Source organism: Oncorhynchus mykiss, chromosome 18, assembly GCF_013265735.2.
Source record: "Oncorhynchus mykiss isolate Arlee chromosome 18, USDA_OmykA_1.1, whole genome shotgun sequence".
In the NCBI taxonomy this organism is placed as follows: domain Eukaryota; kingdom Metazoa; phylum Chordata; class Actinopteri; order Salmoniformes; family Salmonidae; genus Oncorhynchus; species Oncorhynchus mykiss.
In genome coordinates, this window is record NC_048582.1 from 9,006,248 (window position 1) to 9,034,236 (window position 27,989).

At 42.3% G+C, this 27,989-nt stretch overlaps 2 protein-coding genes across 9 annotated transcripts; one reads left to right on the forward strand and one right to left on the reverse strand.

The window, feature by feature from the left end:
* Window positions 1-1,209: 1,209 nt before the first annotated feature.
* Window positions 1,210-14,373, reverse strand: LOC110527295 (splicing factor U2AF 35 kDa subunit). 2 transcript variants are annotated; one of them, XM_036951684.1, is made up of 8 exons: window positions 14,219-14,373; window positions 13,516-13,603; window positions 9,268-9,334; window positions 7,453-7,502; window positions 5,543-5,641; window positions 5,217-5,350; window positions 4,474-4,566; window positions 1,210-1,565 (listed from the first exon to the last, which is right to left on the reverse strand). In XM_036951684.1, the coding sequence occupies exons 1-8, from the start codon at window positions 14,362-14,364 to the stop codon at window positions 1,403-1,405; spliced, it is 840 nt and encodes a 279-aa protein (XP_036807579.1). In that variant the 5' UTR covers window positions 14,365-14,373; the 3' UTR covers window positions 1,210-1,402. The 2 variants fall into 2 exon arrangements, with proteins under 2 accessions (XP_036807579.1, XP_036807580.1); XM_036951685.1 differs by lacking the exons at window positions 13,516-13,603; window positions 14,219-14,373 and adding an exon at window positions 10,447-10,469.
* Window positions 14,374-16,868: 2,495 nt separating this feature from the next.
* On the forward strand, window positions 16,869-24,415 carry LOC110527296 (B- and T-lymphocyte attenuator). 7 transcript variants are annotated; one of them, XM_036951682.1, is made up of 7 exons: window positions 19,557-19,693; window positions 19,778-19,906; window positions 20,019-20,098; window positions 20,220-20,264; window positions 20,647-20,775; window positions 21,298-21,347; window positions 23,235-24,415. In XM_036951682.1, the coding sequence occupies exons 2-7, from the start codon at window positions 19,902-19,904 to the stop codon at window positions 23,604-23,606; spliced, it is 681 nt and encodes a 226-aa protein (XP_036807577.1). In that variant the 5' UTR covers window positions 19,557-19,693; window positions 19,778-19,901; the 3' UTR covers window positions 23,607-24,415. The 7 variants fall into 7 exon arrangements, with proteins under 7 accessions (XP_036807573.1, XP_036807576.1, XP_036807572.1 ...); XM_036951676.1 differs by lacking the exon at window positions 19,557-19,693 and adding an exon at window positions 16,873-17,109 and having other exon boundaries at window positions 19,778-20,098; XM_036951683.1 differs by lacking the exon at window positions 20,220-20,264.
* Window positions 24,416-27,989: the final 3,574 nt, after the last annotated feature.

Here is a 27,989-nt window from a genome sequence, read left to right on the forward strand (position 1 = left end):
CATGACGTCAGTGACCTTAGAAAGAGGCTGGAGTTCGAGTTGGGTGACCGTTCAAAATATTTTTCCCAGTCGGAGTTCGTTTTTCCCCCCCGCCGAGTTCCCAGTTGTTTTGAACGGGGCAACTGTACAACTCACGACACACTTAACTATTGGTGCATTCAAGACAACTGATGGCTCATTCAAATAACTGGGAACTTGGAGGGGGGGCAACCCCAGATCTCAGTACGTTTTCTAGAGCTCCAAATTACGTCATTATTTGACCTCGTATTTTTCCAAGTTCAAATGCTCCATTCAAAATTTTGAACTCCGAAAAATAAGAAGTCAAATCATGACGTCAGTGAGCTTAAGGTTGGCTCTTAAATGCCCAGTGACAGTAGCTTTACTCTACCTGTCAAACTCATTCCAGAGGGCCAAGTGTCTGCGGGTTTTCTCTCCTCTCTTGTACTTGATCAATTAAGTCACTAATTAGGAACACCCCTCACCTGGTTGTCTAGGTCTTAATTGAAAGGAAAACCCCAAAACCAACAGACACAAACTGTTGTGTAGTGCTAGGATAAAAACCAAAACATGCACCCAGATGGGGCCCCAGGACCGAGTTTGGGGAAACCCTGTGTAACAGTATAGCTTCCGTCCCTCTCCTCGCCCCAACCTGGGCTCGAACCAGGGACCCTCTGCACACATCAACCACAGTCACTCACAAAGCATCGTTACCCATCGCGCCACAAAAGCCGCGGCCCTTGCAGAGCAAGGGGAACAACAAGTTTGTGAGAAACTGTGGTTGATGTGTGGAGAGGGTCCCTGGTTCGAGCCCAGGTTGGGGCGAGGAGAGGGACGGAAGCTATACATCTAGGTCTCAGAGCGAGTGACATCACCGACTGAAACACTATTAGCGCGCACCACCGCTAACTAGACAGCCATTTCACATCGGCCTCACTTGCATACATTACATTCAAACGTGTGATAAATGCAGAGGGATTTCTTAAGCTCATTGCCTATACCAGGGCTCTCTAACGCTGCTCCTGGAGCGCTACCATCCTCTGGGTTGATAAGCTGTTAGTTACAACTGGGGTTGGAGCGAAAACCTACAGGAGGGTATCGCTCCAGGACCATGGTTGGAGAGCCCTGGCCCGTGCAGTAAACCCTTTCACCCAGTCTTATCCCTGCTAGATTGTAACTCCAACACCAACCAATGAAAGAGGACACAGCAGAGAATCACTACAAAGTCTTGTTTTATTGAGAAAGCAACGGAAGCTTGTATTTGTGTCTTTAAAAAAAGGGATAAAAGAAATGAAATTAACGAGGATTCCAACATGTTACACACATTTTTCATCACGGGAGAGAGAGGTAAGGAGGAGGGGGGACAAGGGGTTGGAAGAGGGGGATAATTAGGTCTTGGCTCATCTTAAAACCTTCCAGAACGTTCCCGGTCCCTGGACCTCCGTTTCTCGCGGTCTCGTCCGCCACCTCTTCCACCATCGCCACCACGGCCACGGTCTCGGGAGCGAGAACGCCTTTCCCGGGATCGCGAGCGAGAGCGGTGTCCTCCTCCTCCTCCTCCTCCTTTGCTAGAAAGGGAGAAATAAAATGTTTGTACCACAGCACAACTTAACCAGCCTAGAGAATAATCAAAAACCTCAACTAAAAATGAGGCTCTTACTTTAGTCAACTACACAAGTACCAGTGGTGGGAAAAGTACCAGTGGTGGGAAAAGTACCAGTGGTGGGAAAAAGTACCAGTGGTGGGAAAAAGTACCAGTGGTGGGAAAAAGTACCAGTGGTGGGAAAAAGTACCAGTGGTGGGAAAAAGTACCAGTGGTGGGAAAAAGTACCAGTGGTGGGAAAAAGTACCAGTGGTGGGAAAAAGTACCAGTGGTGGGAAAAAGTACCAGTGGTGGGAAAAAGTACCAGTGGTGGGAAAAAGTACCAGTGGTGGGAAAAAGTACCAGTGGTGGGAAAAAGTACCAGTGGTGGGAAAAAGTACCAGTGGTGGGAAAAAGTACCAGTGGTGGGAAAAAGTACCAGTGGTGGGAAAAAGTACCAGTGGTGGGAAAAAGTACCAGTGGTGGGAAAAAGTACCAGTGGTGGGAAAAAGTACCAGTGGTGGGAAAAAGTACCAGTGGTGGGAAAAAGTACCAGTGGTGGGAAAAAGTACCAGTGGTGGGAAAAGTACCCAAATGTCATACTTGAGTTAAAGTACAATATACCTTAATAGAAAATGACTCAAGTAAAAGTGAAAGCCACACAGCAAAATCCTACTTGAGTAATAGTCTAAAAGTATTTGGTTTTAAATATAATTATCAAAAGTAAATTGCTAAAATATACATAAGTATCAAAAGTAAAAGTATAAATCATTTCAAATTCCTTATATTCAGCAAACCAGATGGCACAAATATATACAGTGCCTTGCGAAAGTATTCGGCCCCATTGAACTTTGAGAACTTTTGCCACATTTCAGGCTTCAAACATAAAGATATAAAACTGTATTTTTTTGTGAAGAATCAACAACAAGTGGGACACATTCATGAAGTGGAACGACATTTATTGGATATTTCAAACTTTTTTAACAAATCAAAAAATGAAAAATTGGGCGTGCAAAATTATTCAGCCCCTTTACTTTCAGTGCAGCAAACTCTCTCCAGAAGTTCAGTGAGGATCTCTGAATGATCCAATGTTGACCTAAATGACTAATGATGATAAATACAATCCACCTGTGTGTAATCAAGTCTCCATATAAATGCACCTGCACTGTGATAGTCTCAGAGGTCCGTTAAAAGCGCAGAGAGCATCATGAAGAACAAGGAACATACCAGGCAGGTCCGAGATACTGTTGTGAAGAAGTTTAAATCCTGATTTGGATACAAAAAGATTTCCCAAGCTTTAAACATCCCAAGGAGCACTGTGCAAGCGATAATATTTAAATGGAAGGAGTATCAGACCACTGCAAATCGACCAAGACCTGGCCGTCCCTCTAAACTTTCAGCTCATACAAGGAGAAGACTGATCAGAGATGCAGCCAAGAGGCCCATGATCACTCTGGATGAACTGCAGAGATCTACAGCTGAGGTGGGAGACTCTGTCCATAGGACAACAATCAGTCGTATATTGCACAAATCTGGCCTTCATGGAAGAGTGGCAAGAAGAAAGCCATTTCTTAAAGATATCCATAAAAAGTGTTGTTTAAAGTTTGCCACAAGCCACCTGGGAGACACACCAAACATGTGGAAGAAGGTGCTCTGGTCAGATGAAACCAAAATGGACTTTTTTGGCAACAATGCAAAACGTTATGTTTGGCGTAAAAGCAACACAGCTCATCACCATGAACACACCATCCCCACTGTCAAACATGGTGGTGGCAGCATCATGGTATGGGCCTGCTTTTCTTCAGCAGGGACAGGGAAGATGGTTAAAATTGATGGGAAGATGGATGGAGCCAAATACAGGACCATTCTGGAAGAAAACCTGATGGAGTCTGCAAAAGACCTGAGACGGAGATTTGTCTTCCAACAAGACAATGATCCAAAACATAAAGCAAAATCTACAATGGAATGGTTCAAAAATAAACATATCCAGGTGTTAGAATGGCCAAGTCAAAGTCCAGACCTGAATCCAATCGAGAATATGTGGAAAGAACTGAAAACTGCTGTTCACAAATGCTCTCCATCCAACCTCACTGAGCTCGAGCTGTTTTGCAAGGAGGAATGGGAAAAAATGTCGGTCTCGATGTGCAAAACTGATAGAGACATACCCCAAGCGACTTACAGCTGTAATCGCAGCAAAAGGTGGCGCTACAAAGTATTAACTTAAGGGGGCTGAATAATTTTGCACGCCCAATTTTTCAGTTTTTGATTTGTTAAAAAAGTTTGAAATATCCAATAAATGTCGTTCCACTTCATGATTGTGTCCCACTTGTTGTTGATTCTTCACAAAAAATACAGTTTTATATCTTTATGTTTGAAGCCTGAAATGTGGCAAAAGGTTGCCGAATACTTTCGCAAGGCACTGTATATATATTTTTTGCATTTACGAATAGACAGGGGCACACTCCAACACTCGGGCATCATTTACAAACAAAGCATTTGTGTTTAGTGAGTCCGCCAGATCAGACGCAGTAGGAATGACCAGGGATGTTCTCTTTGCGTGATTTAGACCATTTTCCCGTCCTGTTAAGCATTAAAAACGGAACGAGTACCTTTCGGTGTCAAGGAAAATATCACGAGGAAATAGTACATCATTTTCTTTAGGAATGTGGTAGAGTAAAAGTTAAAGCAATCAAATACACACATAGTAAAGTACAGGTACCCCACAAAAACTACTTAAGTAGTACTTTAGAGTATTTTTTACTGAAGTACTTTACACCACTGGCAAGTACAGTATTGGATGCTTCACCATTCAATCCCATGAAACAGTCAAAAGTTCTCCGTGACACAGAACAAGGTCTTCCTGGAATACAAACATTCCTTAGAATGCGTCCTACCCTTTTCTGCGGCGTCCATACAGGTCCCGACGAAGTTCCCTGGAGATGGGTTTCAGGTGCATGAAGTTGCAGAAGCCTCCTCTGGTGCACTCTCTGTGGATGGCAGGCAAGCAGGGGGTTAATACTGTTACCCGCGTGTGAGAAAAGCTTTTCCAATCTCCACCTGTATCCACTGACTATCACGTTTACCACCCTACACTCCAAAGCAGTGGCCTAGCTAGCTACATGTATCTCTCCTGCTGGAGTTAGCCAAACAGTTCAACTGTAGCCTTTAAGCAAACAATGGGTGTTCCAATGGAAAAACACTTGAGGCACCATCCCAAATGACACCCTATATAGTGCACTACTTTGACCAGGGCCCATAGGAAATAGGATGCCATTTCCCAACACAGCCTGAGTTAATATATATATGCTGCAGGGAAACAAGACTACATTCTTCCTGTCGGATAAGAGGTGGCAACTTAAGCCTCAAGCCAAGGGTGTATTCATTTGGAAGAAAATGGAACAAAACAGGGAGGATTCTGAATTTGTCCAATAGAAACTCTAGTTTTCGGGTGTAAAACTTTTTCCGTTTGGTGTAAATGGTTTACGTTGAAAATAGTTTTAGGACTACTGATTACATGGTGGAACTGTAAAAATATGGTGGAATGCAGTGGTGAAACAAGGCGTCTGGTTATTGTTGCAGGTACACCGACTGTCACACACAGCAGTGACATTCATCAGAAAGAGAGATCTACACTGACCCCATCTCATACTGCCGACAGCAGGCTTCCCTGAAGTCAGTGACGGGGGAGAGCTCTGAGTGGACAGGCTGACCGTTGAACCAGCGGTTGTTCAGGTCCATCACCGCTTTCTCCGCATCCTCTTCCCGACGGAACTACACACAGAGAGAGAGAGGAGAGGCCATGTTTTAGACAGATTTACGCTCCGATGAAGGTCGATGAACCCAAAGACGAGCTGCTATAAAAACAGGACTTTCTCCTGTTTCTCCAGACAGATTAACACAATCACACCGAAGATGTATGCAGGGAGAATTTAACATGGCTGACATGGGATCTCTGACCCTCACCTTCACATAGACGTTGCCGACCAGGTGGTCGCCAAGGTTGTCACACACGTTCATCTCCTCCACCTCTCCGTACTTCTCCTCCATCTCTGTGAAGACTTCCTGTAGGGGTTAGGGTCAGAAGATGGGGTTAGGGTCATGTGTGTGACAAAACAATCACTGATTGATAAGTAAAGCAGCACCATGGAGACCCATTTTAAAAGATCCACTAAGAACTACACTGAACAAAAATATAGAAATGCAATATGCAAACAATTTCAAAGATTATACTGAGTTCCAGTTCACATAAGGAAATCAGTCATTGAAATAAATTCATTAGGCCCTAATCTATGGATTTCACATGACTGGGAATACAGATATGCATCTGTTGGTCACAGATACCTTTAAAAAAAAAAGGTAGGGCGTGGATCAGAAAACCAGTCAGTATCTGGTGTGACCACCATTTGCCTCATGCAGCGCAACACATCTCCTTCGCATAGAGTTGATCACGCTGTTGATTATGGCCTGAGGAATGTTGATCCACTCCTCGTCAATGGCTGTGCAAAGTTAGTGGATATTGGCGGGAACTGGAACACGCTGTCGTACACGTCAATCCAGAGCATCCCAAACATGCTGAACGGGTGACATGTCTGGTGAGTATGCAGGCCATGGAAGAACTGGGACACTGTCAGCTTCCAGGAATTGTGTACAGCTTCTTGTGACATTGGGTAGTGCATTATGCTGAAACACGAGGTGATGACGGTGGATGAATGGCACGACAATGGGCCTCAGGATCTTATCACGTATCGCTGTGTATTCAAATTGCCATGGATAAAATGCAATTGTGTTAGTAGTCTGTAGCTTATGTCTGCCCATACCATAGAGAACTCTTTTCACAACGCTGACATCAGCAAACCGCTCGCCCACACGACCTCATACACGTGGTCTGCGATTGGAAGTACTGCCAAATTCTCTAAAACGATATTAGTGGTGGCTAATGAGAGATATTAACATTCAATTCTATGGCAACAGCTCTGGTGGACATTTTCTGCAGTCAGCATGCCAACTGCACACTCCCTCAACTTGAGACATCTGTGGCATTGTGTTGAGTGACAAAACTGCACATTTTAGAGTGACCTTTTGTCACCAGCACAAGGTGCTCCTGTGTAATGATTAAGCTGTTTAATCAGCTTGTTGATATGCCACACCAGTCAGGTGGATGGATTATCTTGGCAAAGGAGAAATGTTCACTAACGGGGATGTAAACGAAATTGTACACAAATGTGTACGTGTGGAACATTCCTGGGATTTTTTTATTTCAGCTCATGGAACCAACACTTTATTTAGAGATCCAATTAATAACTAGATCCTTTTATCATTAGACTTTATCTAGAGACCCACTAGTCTAGACTATTTTCTTTAAGTGCGTTCTAAGCTGCAGCAGTAAACAACAGTCTGCTCTTGGAAACGACACCAACATGAGTCTATTAATACTCTAGGACAGGTCATCACCGCAGGTCAAACAAATGACATAACGCACTGACAGGCCCTGTTTGAGAGCATCAAAACCATGGTGTATTATGGGTAAATTGTGACCGAGTAATCTACAAATATTATTGAGTAGTTATTTATGATACAAGGCGATTTGTACGTCAGTTACGCCTCGACCTTCAAAGTCAGCTGCAATGTGGAACCCATGGTTTCTACAAGGCTGACAAGACTCACTGAGGGTCTTCTCCATTACCCAACTACATATCCTCTACTGTACAAATACTGCCCCTTTCACATCAGTGAACAGGGACAATATTGGCACAGCAGTATTGATCCTGTTGTGAAAAGTAAATGGGAGAGAGGAGGTTGATACGGTGCGCAACAGGCAGGTTTGGCAGAGATGAGGTGAAACACCACAAGTATCTCGTGCCGAGGTCACTCACCTCAAAGAACTCGTCATAGTGCTCTTGCATTTCCACATCGCTGACGGCACCTAAAACCATGAACAAATAACCAGTCAGAAAGCAGCTAGGCGGAGGAGGCAGAGTCACTAATCATCTGCATCAGTGCAATTTCACATCCAACGACTTACGAGAATATATAGACAACATACCAAGCTGAACCATGAAACTTCACACATGTCCTATAGCCACCATTTTAACTCCCTGTTAATTCATCCCCCTTGGAAATCCCCAGATAAACATTACAATGGTGCAACAGCTTAGTAAATCAGGCCAGTGATCTATTAGATTTGTATCAATTAAGCCAAGTTCGTGTATACATTAAGATGACACCACTTTGGAACAACAACCTTAATGACAGTGTCTCAGCACCAGCCAGCTCCAATGACAGCGTTTGAGAACACTGGCAGTGGTGCTGAAAATGAGTCCCAACGAAGCTAGTATGAAGCTAGTATGACAGTGGAGCTGGCTGGTGCTGAAAATGAGTCCCAACGAAGCTAGTATGAGCAAGAAATGCATGCAAACTAGTCAATTTTAGAAGTTGAAAGTCTAGAAATATACAGAAACATTCACTGCATTTTAGGAGTATTTTACCCATAACGTTCAACCTGAAGGACAGGACAGACGGCTCCCCATTTCTCCCTTGCCTGTGGTCTTGGTATTTAACTGAATGACCCTCATGCAAGAAGCAATATAATGGCTAGGTAAATATGTAGCTGATATCTTGCCAGTCAGAGGGGGTCTGTGGGAATGGTATGCTTTTCAGAGCTATTGATCAAGTGACATGTCTGGCCTTCTCCATGACACAAACACTACTTCATCCTTTATATTTCGCATAAGCAACAGCATTATTGTGTGCCATGGGGAAAGCTATCCACACTGAGCCCATCACACCAGGCTCACATCAGTGATGCCTCCAGGCATGACAGTGTACATGTTTGGATTCAGCTAATATGAATATAATAGCATCTGGGTGTTGTCTGGCCACATTGAATTCAGGTCCAGGCTACTAAAAACAAACTAAATGTTTCCCAGGAAAAAAATCTAAGGTATTGCTACTGTTTCCTGGCAAATGGGGGTGTTGTTTCAGTGTAGGTAGGTGTACACCAGATAACAGTATAATATAATGGAGGTGTTGTTGTAGTGTAGGTAGGTGTAGACCAGATAACAGTATAATATAGAGGTGTTGTTGTAGTGTAGGTAGGTGTACACCAGATAACAGTATAATATAATGGAGGTGTTGCAGTGTAGGTAGGTGTACACCAGATAACAGTATAATATAATGGAGGTGTTGCAGTGTAGGTAGGTAGGTGTACACCAGATAACTGTATATAATAGAGGTGTTGTTGTAGTGTAGGTAGGTGTACACCAGATAACAGTATAATATAATGGAGGTGTTGTTGTAGTGTAGGTAGGTGTACACCAGATAACAGTATAATATAGAGGTGTTGTTGTAGTGTAGGTAGGTGTACACCAGATAACAGTATAATATAATGGAGGTGTTGCAGTGTAGGTAGGTGTACACCAGATAACAGTATAATATAATGGAGGTGTTGCAGTGTAGGTAGGTGTACACCAGATAACTGTATATAATAGAGGCGTTGTTGCAGTGTAGGTAGGTGTAGACCAGATAACTGTATATAATAGAGGCGTTGTTGCAGTGTAGGTAGGTGTAGACCAGATAACTGTATATAATAGAGGCGTTGTTGCAGTGTAGGTAGGTAGATATTATAGTTATCTGGTGTACATAATGAGCAGTCCGTGCCGCAGGACCTTGCAAATGTAGGGGGAACTTACAGCGTATACCATCGGCAGACTGGGCAGTGTTTTGAGGGTTACGGTAAATGTTCAACAGGGCAATGGTCTGAAATACAAAACGTACATTTTTGTGATACATGTCAAGCAGAAATGGGGTTTTAGGGGAAGAAAGTTAAATTAAATAAAGTATCATGCTCCTTACAACAGGCCCTGAAGAGAACACACTGGGTCAGCTAATACTTCCTCAATGAACACATTTGAAGCCATAACTAACTTCATTAGTCCCCTCTATGGAACTCTGCTCTGAACCATAGAGTGCATGGTGTGATCTGAAATGCTGAAAGAGAAGGTAACGGTGTGTCTCCAGACCACAGACGTCTCTGCCAGGGCTTCACAGGAGGCTGCAATCACAAGGAACTCAGAACGAATCAAAGTAATGCCAGTTAAAAAGAGACATTACTGACAAGTGTTACTGGAGAAGTAGCAAGGACTCTGGTATATTCATGTGTTGGTTGATCATTCAATCCAACACATTTTCCCAAAGGAAATAGCTGTTTGTGAATAGGCCACAGTACAAAAGTCATCTAAGTAAGCACATGTGAAGCCATCTCTGGGCTATGGAGGGAGGGAGGTGTTTGGCTAGTTCTGAGGTCCTTGTGTGGAAAGTCAGTCATCAGAAGAGAACAGAACCGTGGCCCAGACAGAGTCTCCTGTGAGAGTCCACAGCCATACCTACCTGTGTGAGAGGAGAGGCGTCAGCTCTGGTAAGACAGGGCTCAACACTGGGTACTGCTCACACAGTGGATGGTTGCAACTAGGTCTACCCATTTATAGTGCTCAAGGTAGTTTGGGACTTAAATTGGTCAACATAGCCTATAGCAGAACGGAATATGTTTTTGTTTTGAGTGGCTGAGAGATTGTGTATAAGAGGGCAAAGACTGAGGCAGAGGAAACAGAAATATTTGACTATACAAAGCAGAGATTGAGGAGCAGCCTGTTTATTTATCTGATAGTAATGGTTTGCCATTCGGGGTGGGGACTGGGAGGAGCAGTTACAGTAGCTGAAGTGTGAGAGAGGTACTGTAATGTTGGGTTCCCTGCTAACAGAGGTGAGGCAGTCCCTCACAGCTCGGCTGCTACGTGACCTACATATGGGGAGCAGGAGGGGGGAAAGGAGGGATTTCTGAACCCCTGAGGCTAACAGATCTTTGGACTTACAGCGAGAGGCGTCGGCCGTCTGTGCACTGTTTTGGGGGTTACGGTAGATGTTTTGAATCAAGATGGTCTGCCGGGATGACAAGAATACAAGAGATAAATAATTAAATTTGTGTAAATTCCAAATGAGTCTAGGTCCCTGATTACTGACGTAGATACGCTATTGTGTTTACTGACTTAGGAGTCGAATCTCTCCTTAGAATCTATGGGCTGTATTTCAGAGAAGTTGGGGTAGAGGACAGAATGTGAACGGAGCGAGCTCAATTTGACTGGAGAATGCAGCGAGTTTCCAAAGGCTGGAGCGTCAGCCTTCTTGCCCGATTCCAATAGCGCTCACTTCCCGAGCATGCCCAGCCCAGCATGCATTTGTAGTCTACCTGTGTGCTGCTATAGCCCCTTGCTTTAGCTACTGCCATCAAGTATGCTACTTATTTCCATTAAAAAAAAAGGTTTTTAAATAATAATCAAGGTGACTTACAAAGACCAAGAGAGACTGCGGTGATGTAGTGTCCACAACTAAAGAATCATTTTGGCGGCTTCCCAGGTCTAAGGCACTGCATCGCAGTGATGTGGAGTCACTACAGCCTGGGGTTCGATCTCAGGCTGTGTCACAATCGGCCGTATCTGGGAGTCCCATATGGTGGCGTAACAATTGGCCCAGCGTCATCTGGGTTAGGGGAGGGTTTGGCCGGGGGGGCTTTACTTGGCTCATCGTGCTCGTGACTTGTGGCAGGCCAGGCGCCTGCAGGCCGACTTCGGGCATCAGTAGAACGGGGTTTCCTCCAACAAATTGGTGCGTCTGGCTTCCGTATTAAGCGAGCGGGTGTGAAAAAGCACGGCTTGGCGGGTCATGTTTCGGAGGACGCACGACACGACCTTCACCTCTCCTGAGCTCGTTGGGGAGTGGCAGTGACGAGACAAAATAGTGAACACGAAATCAGGGACAAAAAGGGGGTAAAAAAAATGACACCAAAAAAATTATCATTTTGGAATCTGAAAGAAATCCCGAAAGCATGATGGGGAACTTACTACGTGTACATGCTAACAGAAAGGAACGAGGTGGGCAGCTAGCTAAGAGTGTTATTGTAGCAAAGTATTTATAAACTAAGTTTGGTAAATTTTGGTTCTATTATCTATACAATATGCCATAATTGATTTGGCTCAATAGGTCTGGCATATTACCTCTTTCAAGCTTTCAATTATTATAGGATTATTTGTTAAATTGTGATTTAAACGAATGGAGCGGCTGTTTTTTTTCCTTCTGTGTCTGCAGAGCGGTTTTTTAGCGGAGCAATTGGAAAGGACATGGATCGCCGCGCAAGCACCACTCCATGAGCGGGATTTCTGACCGGCTCAACTCCGCCCACATGCTCTGGTAGAGGAGGATCATCCAATCAGTCTACTGATAGAAAGCTTTGTTTTGTTTCTCATGGTTCGGCATAGGGCCAAGCACAACTATCCTGAGTTGGGAGACCTAGGGTTGGGTCAGATTGAGTCTTTCGATATGATGTGGCTGAGCTGTTTAATGAAGCACAAGGACAGGGGAATTGAGCTGCCACCGTGTCTACCAAAGAGCCAGACAAGCCGTCTATATGAGGGGAGCAGGTTGGCCGCATGTCCATGTGAGCATAGTCAAAAGACCCAGGCTGGAGGAAAATATATACCATTCAGGATAACACTACTTCCTTTCATCAAGGTTGTGCCATCTGCCATTGCATCATGCATACCATAATCAGCAGTAGCCTACCAGTGGCTAGGGTGACCACATATCCCGGATTGTGCAGGACACTCCCACATTTAAATTCAATTAAAACATCACTAATTTACAAAAAAGTTATATGTCTGTATTTAAGTCAGATTTCCTATTTGTTTGATGAGAATTGACATTCTTAACCGTCTCTTTTGTAGTCATGTTGCACTTTTGACAAGATATATTATAAGGCAGTGGTACTGGTAACGTTGAACACTTCTCCAATCGTTGAGGATCTCTGATATTCTGCACAGCGCAAGACGAGACTAAGGCCAATGTCATATTGTCAACCAAAATCACATGTCAAATCCTTTCGGGATTTGCTGCTGACAGTGAGTAAACTACTTACAAAAAGTGTGCTTCTGATGAATAGCTACAAGAGTAAATATTAGACTGACAGAAGGTAATTTTGTCACACTTGTAAGGCACTCCATACTCAGTTGCTCATTCAACGTAATTGCTGCTACTTCACTCAATCCCGTTTTAAGTCTTCCTTCCTAACTGTATTAAATTCTCTGACAAACCAGAAATGGTTCCTTGGCCAAATATTCCCTGATTTTCATAACAGCCACACATGTGGTCTCTTTTGCATCACCAAATTTTGTGCGAGCCCGGAAAAAGAGTAGGCTTCATGCGCTTCGATTACCCTGGTGCAGCTGCAAAAAAAAATGTATTCACGTTCCTGGGACAGTATAGCCCACGTCTCGCAAAATCATCCTGTTGTCCCGCATGTGGGTATTTTAAACATGTGGTCACCCTACCAACAGCAGTTGCTTCTCTTCTGATGATAAATATTGACTGAGAAGCATTGACATGCTGCCAAGCCTATCCTCATCAATCATAATGCAGGTTCTCTGAAAGGCAACATAACACAATGTTATATACACACACACTTCTGTAGGTAAGCCAATCGTGGAATCTGAAATGCAAACGTGCACAGGGTTAGTGGAAACAGATCGGCAAACATTTAGGTCTACTTTACATCTGCTCAGCAACCTGTTCTTCCACATGATGCTATTGCAGTATGTACCTAGGCCCATTGGAACATGGAAGCAACATTGCACACGTGAATGGAATTAGGGCTAATTGACAACACTGCATGTTTCAGTACTTCATGAATGATTATTTGATCCTACACAAGGTTAAGTCCAATCTCCACACAAACAATCAAATGTGAGTATAATCAGTAACGCGAGATAGCTAACAAAGAAACCTAAGGAAGTCCTGATACGTTCTAGTGGGCTATATCACAAGCATCGGGCAATTGCTTGCCATAAACCCCTAGCTAGCTAATCATATTCAAGACACAGAAGTACGCTTACCTGGCTGAAAGTTGGCTTGTTGTGCAACCTAGAGCAGCGGTCCCCATGTCTGCACGCTCCAATTTTAAAGTAGAATGAACAATTGACCCTTGAACATGGACAAGAAAGTAAACAAATTAGATGTTGATAAATGGCTAGGTTAGTGTTCGCTTTGTATAGGTTTGTTGCTGCATCTAGCTAGCTACAATGGAAAACAAAAACATGATTTGGTGTATACTTGTGCAGTAGCCAACCTAGCCACTGGAGTCGTCTCGAGACAATGCTAAAGAGTTAGCTAGCTACAGTAGCACGCTAGTTAGCTGCAGATTAGCTTAGCAAACCAAACTTTGAGGTTATACTAAATAGCAAACCATTTAGCTACTGACTCGTAAAACATTTGATACTAAATTGATCTAGAAAATAAAGACTGATTTAGCTTAGTCTGGCCGATTTGGAGGGATACTGACGCGACGCAGCACATGCCGCATTTTCAAACCAAGCCGCCGCCTCCTCCATTCAAGCAAGTTAACTAGCCTTCTACAGTATAGTCAGGAAGCTACGCTAGCTAGCCACACAGGTCTGAATGAAAAGCAACGGGTGCAGTAGCAGTCGTATTTGTAAGTAACCTGGTAGCTTTTTGGGTTAAAACGTGCACGTTCTACAGAATAGCCATTTTATTAGCATTATTATTTCAGCAGTTTCACAAAAAGACGAAATAACCTACTTGTCTTTCTCTGTTCCGAAAATGGAGGCCAGGTACTCCGCCATCTTCGGTTTGTCAACTAAATGGTGCTCTACGTCATGTATTCGACACTTGCCGCTTTTTTTGACAGAGGCAAAAGCTGTGCTCTTCGTCATTGTCGTTTGCATACGCTCTTATCTTGTCTGTTTTTTCCCCTTAACACTCTCATGGGGGCGCAATTGCATCCATTTTGATTTCATGAATAGGGCCAAAGATTATGATAACTAAAGCCCTTTCATCTGTTTTAGGGCCCTGTAGAAAATCTCTGCCTGTATGCTACGCTGAATGAAGAAGAAGAAGAAGAAGAAGGAAAGAAGTTTTACTTTAAGAAGATTACTTTATTGTATAACGTCCATTCATAATGTAAATTAGTAGTAAGGTGTTTCAGACTTCCTAGTATCATTCAATGAGAGGATAGTAGAGCTGACAAAACAACGACAGCATAGATCCTAAAGCCACCACACAATGTTGGCACATGACTCAATATTACCCTCCAACCACACAGAAAAGCCACAGCAGGGTTATATTAGAGACTATGTGTATGTTCACACAGAGAGATCTGACAGATATTGTATGAGATATTAAGCCTACTGTAATGTGTATCACTTTAGCCTACTGTAATGTGTATCACCTTAGTCTACTGTAATGTGTATCACTTTAGCCTACTCTAATGTGTATAACTTTAGCCTACTATAATGTGCTTAACTTTAGCTTACTGTAATGTGTATAATTTTAGCCTACTGTAATGTGCTTAACTTTAGCCTACTGTAATGTGTATAACTTTAGCCTACTCTAATGTGTATCACTTTAGCCTACTATAATGTGTATAACTTTAGCCTACTATAATGTGCTTAACTTTAGCTTACTGTAATGTGTATAATTTTAGCCTACTGTAATGTGCTTAACTTTAGCCTACTGTAATGTGTATAACTTTAGCCCACTATAATGTGCTTAACTTTAGCTTACTGTAATGTGTATAACTTTAGCCTACTATAATGTGTATCACTTTAGCCTACTATAATGTGCTTAACTTTAGCCCACTATAATGTGTATAACTTTAGCCTACTATAATGTGTATAACTTTAGCTTACTGTAATGTACATTTGTTTCATTCACTGTATAACCAGTCACACATCCTGCATCTGTCTGTTCATGATCATAGCGGATTTATAGTAACAGGGCCACCATGAAGAGGGTCAAAAATATTTAAGTTCCTCTGTGTACACATCTCAGAGGAACTGAAATGGTCTAACCACACTGACACCTTGGTGAAGAAGGCACGACAGAGACTCTTCAACCCACATGGACACTCTGGTGAAGAAGACACAACAGAGACTCTTCAACCCACACTGACACCCTGGTGAAGAAGACACAACAGAGACTCTTCAACCCACACTGACACCCTGGTGATGAAGGCACAACAGAGACTCTTCAACCCACACGGACACCCTGGTGATGAAGGCACAACAGAGACTCTTCAACCCACATGGACACCCTGGTGAAGAAGGCACAACAGAGACTCTTCAACCCACACGGACACCGTGGTGAAGAAGGCACAACAGAGACTCTTCAACCCACACTGACACCCTGGTGATGAAGGCACAACAGAGACTCTTCAACCCACACAGACACCTTGGTAAAGAAGGCACAACAGAGACTCTTCAACCCACACTGACACCCTGGTGATGAAGGCATAACAGAGACTCTTCAACCCACACTGACACCCTGGTGATGAAAGTACGACAGTGACTCTTCAACCCACACTGACACCCTGGTGATGAAAGTACGACAGTGACTCTTCAACCCACACTGACACCGTGGTGAAATCACGACAGCGACTCTTCAAACCACACTGACAGGAGGCTGAAGAAATCCTGCCTGTTCCCGAGGGCCCTCACAGTGTTCTACAGGAGCACCATCGAGAGCATACTGTCGGCTAGATCACAGCCTGCAAGGCTCTACAGAAGGTGGTACGCTCAGCCGAACACACCATTTGGTGTACGCTGCCTGCCCTCCAGGACACCTACAACACCAGGTGTCGTATATGATAAGAAGACCTTACCCACCCGAGCCATGGCCTGTTCTCCCTGCTTCCATCACTCAGACATGGGCAGTGTAGGTACATCATGGCAAAAACTGTCAGACTTCTACCACCAGACCATCAGGCTGATGAATAGCCACCACTAGTCAGCTACCTGCTACCCCTGTGTCCCCCCCAACGGACGTTTACCCTGCCCCCACCCCCCAATGGACATTTATAATTGTTACAGTTGTAAATATGTATATTATTATTATTATTATTGTTTCATCCACTTCTCTTTGACCAGCACTGTTGGAGCTCAGAGCTGAAGAATGTCACTGTACCCTGCTATTACATCTGCAACCTTGTGCATGTGACTAATAAACCTAATCTAATCTATAGTGATCACCACAGCCAACTTTATGTAGTTGAGAGAGGATGAAGCACATGGGGAGGGAGAGAAAGAGTGAAAGAGAGAGTAGGTAAAGGAAGTAAAACGGAAGAAATGTTACCACAAACACTTGTGCAGTGACGGCGACACTATGATGCTGGGGTGTGTTAAGACTGATGTGAGAGACATTTAAAATTGAGGAAGAGAGAGAGAGAGAGAGAGAGAGAGAGAGAGAGAGAACAGACAGTGTATTTCACTCACTCTTACACACACACACAAACACACAGAGAGATGATCATCTACCAATGCTGTGGCTGTCTTCCTAAACTACCTCTGGTGTAACCTGTTGATTGTAGAAGGCCGGTGGTCTACAAGTCACCATGGGGCCCCGTGACTGCTGGTCCTGGACCAGCCTACCTCTCACCATCCTGGCTGTGCTTCTCTTCCACCGGGATGCCAATGGTAAGTTAGACCCAGGGGGAAAAAAATGTTTTGTATGTGATTAAACTACAGTGTATTGTGGTTGGTTCAGTTTCAACACACAGTAAGAGAAGTGTTGCTGGTAAATAAAAGAACAACTCTCTTCGAGTGAACATTTTTATAAATATCTGAAATGTCATCCTCACATTCAAGACTTCCAGTTTTTGTCATCCTGGCAAAAAAAAACACTTTTTTTTTTATTTGTGTTTGAGAGCTCGATGACAGAAAAATATATATCCTGTTGTAGAAAAAGATAAAGGGACTTAAAATAATAGATTAGCGGGGTAGGAACATTTGTTCAAAGTCATCTTAATTTCTTCCCGATCTTCTTCCCTAAAGATGAATAATTTATGTTGTTCATGTTCTTCTCCCTGTTTTCCAGTTGTTGTTGTTGAAACAAATCGCTCTTCTGGCTTCCATTTTGTTTCCGCTGAATAGCAAATACTCCACATTTCACAAAATGGCATTTTGAATCCATCAACAACATCAATATTTTATAATTACACATTACAGAGATTTTGTTGCTTACTGATACCCAGCTGGAATTGTTTTTTTGGCACATCTCAGTTATACCAATACTAGTGTCATATATTTTAAATTATATGATTTCAACAACAACAATCATGAGTTAATTTATATTATACTTTTTTTTGTGATTTAGCAGACGCTCTTATCCAGAGCTACTAACAGGAGCAATTAGGGATAGGTGCCTTGCTCAAGGACACATCGCCAAATAATTTTACCTAGTCGGCTCGGGGATTCGAACTAGCAACCTTTCAGTTACTGGCCCAACGCTCTTAGCTGCTAGACTGTAATATTCATATGTGTAAACATACTGAATTACAATTGAATGCATTTTACCGTCGTATCATACTGTGCTATGATTGGTTAAGACCACCTAGTTGGTTAGGTGATGGTCAGTTGATCCTGGTTGGCGATACGTGAACATGCCAGTTGTAGCTAGCTAATAAAGAGCTGCGTTAATAAATATCCTGTAGTACTACATTTTATTATTTTGTACAAAGCGTGCAAAACAAGACATAGACTACCTGCTGTCCACTGTTATATTAACTTATTATAACTTGATAATTATGAAAATACAGGCTCTATTTTTCCTCAGTAGCTTTTTATTAACCACAATGAGTCATACTATATCTGTCAGATCTCTCTGTGCGAACATACCTGTGGTCTCTTTTAAAGCTGTGATATGTCACTTTTTGGGCGACCCAACAAAATTCACATAGAAATGTGAGTTATAGATCTGTCACTCTCATTGAAAGCAAGTCTAATAAGCGATAGATTTGTTCTCTGTGCGGTATTTCTATGCTCCCCATTTTTACGTTTTGAGTCTTGTACTTTCGGTTTTGTACGCCAGTTTCAAACAGCTGAAAATACAATATTTTTGGTTATGTAAAATATATTTCATAGTGGTTTAGATGGTACGATTATTCTCTACACTGTAACTTGCTTTTTTTGTCACATAAACTGAAATTAGACAAACTATTAGAATTTTAGCAACCAGGAAAGAGCGGAACGATTTCTGCATAGTGGATCTTTATTATAGCCCTACTGTGGTTTTCCTGTGTGGTCAGAAGGTATAATCGAGTTGTGTGCCATTGTGTGGTAGGCCTACAGTAAAGTTGTACATGATGCTATCGTGTTGTCACCTCTACTGTCCTCTCATTGATACTGGGAAGTCTGACACTCCATGCCACTAATTGACATTCCGAATGTCATTGATGGTCAGTTATACTGAGTTAAACTGAGACCATTTTGGATATACTCAGTTCCTTAGTGACGATTATGAAGTCTGAAAGTCTTTAAGTTCCCCCATGGTATGATGAGGTGGTCCTATTTAGTCTGAGACAGGATGCAGCACTGAATAAGTGCAGGTGGGGTTGAATCTCAGTTCCCTAGAAGCTGTAGTCCCATTGTTTTATGCTAATTGAGTTCCAACTCTTCAGGATGTGAAATGTGTTTTGTCTTTTTTTTTATCTCTCTGTGTGTATCTCCCTTCTATTAGTCATGAACATGTCACTGTCACTGATACCAAGGGGAAATTCTGATGAAGGGGAAAATCTCCTTCACCTGTCTGCAATCTTTAATCACCTCTCATCTTAGTAAAAATCTTATTTTCAACCAACTAGGATCCAGCTAAAGAAAGATTGAGGCCTGTCCCTGTAGCCATTGTTGCAAGATTAGTATTTTTTGTGTGTGTGTATGTGTCACCCCCTGACCTTAGAGAGCCGTTTTATTTCTCTATTTGGTTAGGTCAGGGTGTGATGTGGGGGTGGGCATTCTATGTTTTGTTTTCTATGTTCCTTTATTTCTATGTTTTGTCCGGGTATGGTTCTCAATCAGGGACAGCTGTCTATCGTTCTCTCTGATTGGGAATCATACTTAGGTAGCCCTTTTTCCCTCCTTTCAGTGTTGGTAGTTAACTTTGTTTGTGGCACTAAGCCCTATAAGCTTCACGGTTGTTGCTTGGTTTGTTGGAGACATTTAAAACATAAAATATACGCTCACCCCGCTGCACTTTGGTCTACTTCCAACGACACCTGTGACGGTATGATTTGATATAGAGGTGATGGGTGATCTTATGGGGACCTATTGGTCAGGCAGCGACTGACTTCAGTTTAATTCTTTGCAGGTCAAGATTCTGATTGTTTCCCAGAGATTAGAGTGGCACGGAACACAGTATGGAGAACTTCACCTGGGAAAAAACTGAAGATGAACTGTTCTGTTGCTTTCTGTTCTAACTCACCAACACCATCATGGTGTAAGTTTGATGAATCAAACATATGCCTAACTGTCAACACAACAACTCTCATTCAAACACAGTTGACAAATTTGACAAACACTACATGGATCTCATTTCTGACTTTCAAAAGCATATCCAGAGGTGATGCTGGTCTATACAGGTGTGAATTACACACGGCTGTGGGTCATTCTATCAATGTTATCGTCTCAGGTGAGCAATCTATTAATAAATTTTCTCAGTTTGAAATGTTTTTAATCAGTCAAACAAAGTTATTTTTCCCATTCATAGAAGCAAACCCCCTGTGATGGGTGTCAATTGTTATGTATTTCAGAGAGAATTGAAGACACCACAGATTTATATCAGAACAATGAAACAAGTAAGAGGAGATTTTGACTCTTCATAGCTTAGCATGCATTGCACACTGAACAGAAAGGTGCTGCAGTATGAATGTACTTCAAGGCACACCACAACACAATGCTATGTCACACCTAGCTCTGAAACACTGGTAACCAGTAACACCCTAACAGCCAGTTAAAACTAGTAACCATGTTGAGTCAAACCTCCTATTCAGGATCGTCATTTTGATTTAAAACGTGTGTGTGTCTGCATGTGTGTAATTAGCCAGAATTATTTTGCTGTTAAACTCATTTCCTGTATTTGTATATTTTTTTGGCCTATAGCTTTTATGAATTAAAATGTGGGGTGGGGGGACATTTCCTCCCTGTTCATAGTGGAAATTAGGCCTCTTTCTCTTATAGACAGTACAGCGAGTCAGAGTGACAGCTTCCGGGAGTGGGTGTGGCCTTATGTTTACTCCTCGGCTGGGATTGTGGTGTTTGTCATCGTGGTGATAACCATATCCATGCTCTCATTGCGTGGTTGTAAAAGTAAGATGCTCACAATTACCATAGCACATTAATACAGACTAATGATGACCATAGCACATTAATACAGACTAATGATGACCATAGCACATTAATACAGACTAATGATGACCATAGCACATTAATACAGACTAATAATGACCATAGTACATTAATACAGACTAATGATGACCATAGTACATTAATACAGACTAATGATGACCATAGTACATTAATACAGACTAATGATGACCATAGCACATTAATACAGACTAATGATGACCATAGCACATTAATACAGACTAATGATGACCATAGCACATTAACACAGACTAATAATGACCATAGTACATTAATACAGACGAATGATGACCATAGCACATTAACACAGACTAATAATGACCATAGTACATTAATACAGACGAATGATGACCATAGTACATTAATACAGACTAATGAGGATCATAGTACATTAATACAGACATTTATTTCTGGGATATGACTTTTCATTTCAATGTTTCGTTCATGATTCCCTTGAAATTGCAGGTGCCTGTCCGGCCAGGAAGTCAAGGAAAGAGGACCAAACAGAGAACCAGGTCAAACAGATATACACTACACATCTAACTTTAATTTAGTCCTGTATTAGTACTATTAGTACAGATTCTGGATGGTCTTTAATGTGTTTACAGTATGTAACATGGTGGAGTCTTTTGGTGCACTCCTTGTCTGTCAGTCCCAGGTGTTGTGTCTCTGACTGATGCAATTATATGACAGGCTATTTTATCAAATCGATTACCTAACGTTTGATTACGTGATTGAATTAAACCATGCAACAATTAACTCGTTAATAACCTGGGGCACCACGGAAGAGTGTTTATAGAGTTGCTCTTTTCCGAATAAACTCTTAAAGATCTGAAGATCTTTTATAATCAATAGCAGTCAATTATTAATCATCACCTTATTTAGTCTCATCTGAACGTCGTAAAATTCTTGATTATCTGCACGAACCCTGGCTAACAAGTTGAATCAGCAATACAAAATTTGGCTTAATTATTTATTTACTAAATACCTAAATAATCACACAGAATTACATATACACAGGATAGATCATACATTGATTACTAATCATGTCATAAAAGCAAAAGTCCCTAGCGGATGAAACCGATATGACGGCTGGTTACCCAAAGAAAGGGGGTTGGGTTTGAATGAAAGAGCGGGATAACTGAGGGACAAAGGGGATTGGGTCTCTATCGGACCTTGAGAAGCCATGCTACCGTAAATATAGAATCTTATGCATTCTAATAATCATCCATTCGGAAATTGAAAATGCAAGATATATATTTACACTGAGCTGCGCTTCGATAGATGGTTTGAAGATGGAAGACTGGTTTGCCCAGCAGATATCTCCATTGTCCTTTGAAGAATCTTTCTGGTTGTAGTGTTGTAGAGCGGATACGTTGAAGTAGCCTGTCGTTCTCAGGAGATCGTCTGTCCTTTGAAGAATCTTTCTGGTCGTAGTGTTGTAGAGCGGATACGTTGAAGTAGCCTGTCGTTCTCAGGAGATCGTCTGTCCTTTGAAGAATCTTTCTGGTTGTAGTGTTGTAGAGCGGATACTTTGAAGTAGCCTGTCGTTCTCAGGAGATCGTCTGTCCTTTCCTAGGCCACGTACGTTTACAGCTGCAGCTGATAAGTTGACGTACAGAATTTCTCACTTATTCTATAGTGAATAGGAGTTCAAAGTTCATACCAAGTTGCCATAATCAGCTCGTGCTGTATTCTGGCTGGTCTAGTCGAAATTTCTCCTTCCAGCGTGGTGATCGTCACCTCCACATGATCTCGTCTCATGTAAATTTCGTTATGTAGAGAGGAATATTCAGCCATTCGCAACCACAGCTCACACTGGGGTTTGCTTAGTCTGACATGAATTAGGTCACGGGGGCTTTATACTGGCGTGTTTCATCCCTCTCCAACCAATGTCTGTTCACTTGGGCGTGGCCACTGACTGAGAATAAAATTACTTGAAAACAATTCTCTCATTTAGAAGGCTAAAATTACATTTAATATTCTCACACACAGTTTCATATTTAAACGTTTAAATTGCACAACAATTCCATGTGAATCTAATGTCTAGACGAGAATGTGTAGACTTTCAAGATACAATTTATGTTGTCCTGTCATCAGTAATAATGTCCCAGACAACAACTGATCTGACATCATGTTCTTTAAGTACTTTCAACTGGTTGGATTACAGAAATATTGTTAAATTCCCCAACCTTTTGATGTTACCATACTCTCTCTACGTTAACAAAGGGCTTTCCAAGAGTCCATTCTGTAGAGGGGAGAGAAAAGGGGGAAAGGTATTTATGGGGGGGTCATAAACCTCACCCAACAGGGCAACGTCATGACACAGATGTGGCCCTCTATAATCAAGGGTGGGGGTTGCAAATACACAGAGTATTAAAGTAGCTTACTTGTTGTTACAGTATATGGCTATACCAATGACCCAGCAAGCATTCCCACGACCCAACCCACAATCCCACCACAGAGGAAGCATCCGATCCCACCAATCCCAGGACCGGCTCCAAGCCCAGCCCACCCCACCGCCGGACTGTATCTATGACAACGCACCTGCCAGGGGCCCACGTCGCACCCATCCGGCACCCGGCCAAGCTGCAGCCAATCAGGTAGCTGTCCCGGTGGACACGGACAATACCTATAGCAACGGGAAGGAGAAAGAGGAAGAGAGTGATATCATGTACGCAGCGCTAAACCATCAGGTAAAGCCTCGGGCCGCTGCGCGCCCTGCACAGCCTCGGATAGAGGGCTCAGAGTACGCAGCCATACGAGTGTCCTGAGCCCTGGAACCAGGAAGTAAAACTCCTCTTCCCAGAGGGCCACAGTCCGACTGGTCTTTGTTTCTCCCTGATTACGAGAAGGGGGTCGCTGCGTCCCAAAATGGCGACCGGAGTATGGGCGAGTGGGTGTGTCAAAAGGGAAGTAGTGGGTGTGTAGAAAGGAATGGGTGTGTCAAATCGTCTGCTATAGGTTAGACGGTTTTGATTGAGCTGTGTTTTTTTCTCTTCCGTTTCTTGCCACTCAACCAGACTGTGACACACAACTAGGTGCTATCATCAACCAAAAAGGGTTATTTGGCTGTCCTCATAAGAGAACCCTTTAAAGAACCCCCTTTGTTTCCAGGTAGAACCCTTCTGGGTTCCATGAAGAACCCTTTCCACAGAGGGGTCTGCATGGAATCCAAAAGAGTTCTACCTAGAACCAAAAAGGGTACTCCTATGGGGACAGCCGTAAAACCCTTTTGGAACCCTTTTTGTGTACCTCACATTGAGCTACCATACTGCGAGAGTTGGGACATCTGTTTTTAAGCCAGAGGATGAGTCTGAGTGTTAGAATTACATGAATAATTGTACATTTTCCGGTTTAAAACTGAAGATTGTTCATTGGGGCGGCAGCTAGCCTTGCATTGGGTCAGTAACCGAAAGGTTGCTAGATCAAATCCCAGAGCTGACAAGGTCAAAATCTGTTGTTCTGCCCCTGAACAAGGCAGTTAACCCACTGTTCCTAGGCCGTCATTGTAAATAAGAATGCGTTCTTAACTGACTTGCCTAGTTAAATAAATATTAAATACATTTTTTAAAGTATTGATGATGGGTGTACTGTTGCTTTATGGGTTGTACGCATGTTCCTACTGTGACTGTCACCCTGATATATTACTGTGACTGTCACTCTGATATATTACTGTGACTGTCACCCTGATATATTACTGTGATAGTCACTCTGATATATTACTGTGACTGTCACTCTGATATATTACTGTGACTGTGACTGTCACACTGATATATTACTGTGACTGTCACCCTGATATATTACTGTGACTGTCACCCTGATATATTACTGTGACTGTCACCCTGATATATTACTGTGACTGTCACCCTGATATATTACTGTGACTGTCACACTGATATATTACTGTGACTGTCACACTGATATATTACTGTGACTGTCACTCTGATATATTACTGTGACTGTCACTCTGATATATTACTGTGACTGTCACTCTGATATATTACTGTGACTGTCACTCTGATATATTACTGTGACTGTCACCCTGAGATATTACTGTGACTGTCACCCTGATATATTACTGTGACTGTCACCCTGATATATTACTGTGACTGTCACTCTGATATTGGCTACTAGGTAGCTACTTCCCACACCGTTGCCGGACAGTAGTGCCTGTCATACGAGAGCGAACGGTACTGGGTCCCGGTGTTCTTGTTTTTCATGCTTGTCCTCCCCATTGAGTAGTAGACTGTATGTACTGTATGTATCAAGATGACATCTAGATGGTTATCAATATTAGTTACTTCTTGTGTAGGCTGCTGCCCTCTTTTATATAAAATAATTTGAGAGAGAACATTGCCACGTTAGCTACCGCCTGCAACATGACCACGATACCTGTGGCAATCGGTGCCATTTAAGATTCTTATTATTTAAACCTTTATTTAACCTGGCAAGTGAGTTAAGAACAAATTCTTATTTACAATGATGGCCTGCTCCGGATGACACTGGGCCTATTGTGCACCTTCGTATGGGACTCCCAATCACCTCCAGTTGTGATACAGCCTGGAATTGAACCAGGGTGTCTGTGGTGACGTCTCAAGCACGGAGATGCAGTGCCTTAGACCGCTGCGCCACTCGGGAGGGATGAGCATGGCCTTATTTCTGTTACAGCTTATTGGATGACTGTCATTCATATTCCATTCACCCAGTTCAATGTAACATCGATAGGTTTAGGCTACTACACGATAGTCAAATACTCATCATGAGGTTTCCTCAACCTAGACTATGAATGAAAGCTACACCATGGGGCTGTTTAGGCTACTGTAGACCAACACTGCAAAACAGTGTGTTTTAATCAATTATTTAGTGACTTGAATACATTTAGTATAGTTTTATCTAAAAAAGCTAACTTCTTAAAAATATTTAGCTATTGACATTTTTATGAAATTCACTGAGGAAGATGTTCCTCCCCTTCCTCCTCTGAGGAGCCTCCACTGCATGATACCCAGTAGGAAGGACTTCGGCAGGCATGTGGATACAACCCCGGTGCACTGGTCCGGCTTATCGACTCTTCTTGTAGCCCAATCAGCCACGTAAAACGGTATTCAGTAGAAACAAATCTGCCCAATTAGCTAATAATCCATACACCCACTCTCCCATACTTCGGTCGCCATATTGGGCTGCAGATACCCATTCTTGGTATTACAGAAATCGATCAGCTGGGTTGCATCGAACTTTGAACTTCCACCAATGATAATGTCAGTTTTAACTATGGCCTTTTGGGTACAACTTTCTTACAGAGGTTGATTCTTGAGGCCTACATGAAATATTCCACTGCACTGTAATTAGGTGGAAATCAGTTGACTGTGAATGTAACTGTGATTGATTGTTTTGTTTAATGCATTTTTCTGTGATTGCGTGTTTCCTATTTAAACAAATAATCAGATTTGATTTACTATAATATAATTTTCACTGCAATATTACTCTTCTCCATTCCTTACTGTAATCAACCAGTTTCAGTGAAATCACTGTGAGTGATGACAATCCCCTGGCCTTGGGTTTAGTTGAGGTGTTACTGTCGTTGTGCAGGGTGTTTTGCAGTTTACCTCTTGTGCTGGGATGTGATTAGGAGGTTTCCTGTGCTACACAAACCAAAACCCCCACATGCTGCAGCACACGGTTACATATCCTGTGATGCAGTGAGAAGCTTTCAGTGTGTGTGTGTGTGTGTGTGTGTGTGTTCATGCCTGATCTACTGTTCCTGTATGTGTGTGTGCATGTGTCATCCCAGCTAGCACATAATGTTCTGAGAACCATATATTTCTTAGACCTTGGTGAGAGTATGTTTGTCCTATGATTATTTTGCACACAGCCTTCCCACAATGTTCTGGGAATGGTGCAGGATACCCAGCTAGCACATAATGTTCTAAGAACCATACTTCAGCTTAATGTTTTCTGCTGGTTTCCTCATGTTTCTATTTAAAGGAAAAATCCACCCAAAACCACTCCTTCCTATAATTTACAGTGTTGCATAACACCGATATGTGAGAACAATATTGTGAATTGTATTTTATTTTGTCATTGTAATAAGGTTGGTAGCAACGTGAAAATCATTGTGGAAATCTGTTGCAGCTCAAGACGACAAAAAAAAACACAATGCAATGCTCTCTCTATGGGCTTGCTGGCCAGTAGCTAGCTAGCAAACGTAGCTACACACAGTACTACCAAAGTCAATATCAGCATGTGAAGAAGGTAGTTAGCTTTATAATTGCCTAAACAAAATGCAATATCAATTTAGGAGTCTACAATCTCACCATGTTTAACCTGCAGATTGATATGCCTCACAGAGTGGAGTCTGACATTCACAACGACACCATGCAATGCTCCCTGGACTGAAGAGGCAGACAAATAGGAGAAATGTGTTAGACCCTCTGTTCAATTACACATTTCTCGAGGTAGGAATATTGCGAAAATATGATGAATGGCTCATTTGAGAGAAGACTACCTTCCGTGTTATGACATCGGCCAGTATTAGAATCTGACATGTATGACAGACATTTTAACAATCTAAAAGTCATATTCCTATTAACTTCCAGAGACCCTTTAACACAATGCTACATCATACTGGCAGAAGTTCTGCCTTCTTGAACGGCAATAACTCAGATACACATGAAATGACCCAGGGAATCGATAGAGCATCACTCAGAGATACACAAAAATAACAGAACATTCAAAATGGGTGAATCTTTCCTTTAAAGTCATGTTCTCAGAACACGAAGAAAACTTTCCATAAAAAGCACAAGGAAACATTAGTTACATTCTAAGAATGTTATTTAAAAACATGTACATTCCATTCTCAACATCAACAAAACTCTCTCTGTACTCTCTCTTGTTAAGTGTGTTCAGGTGTGTTGATCTTAATGGGTGCTTGTTTCCTTTGAAATGGGGTTTGTTTGAATAGACCAAAATGGACGGTTTTGTGAACGCTAGCTCCATCTTGGTGGCGCAGTGGATTAATTCCAAAACATTCAGGGAACCATAGTAAACGTTCTCAGAACCTCCCTGCAAGCTAAAAATGAACATTCCCAGAAAGTGTTTTACTGGTCAGGAAATGTATGGCTTCCTTTGCAGAAGGAATGGGAAACCAAAAGCGTACG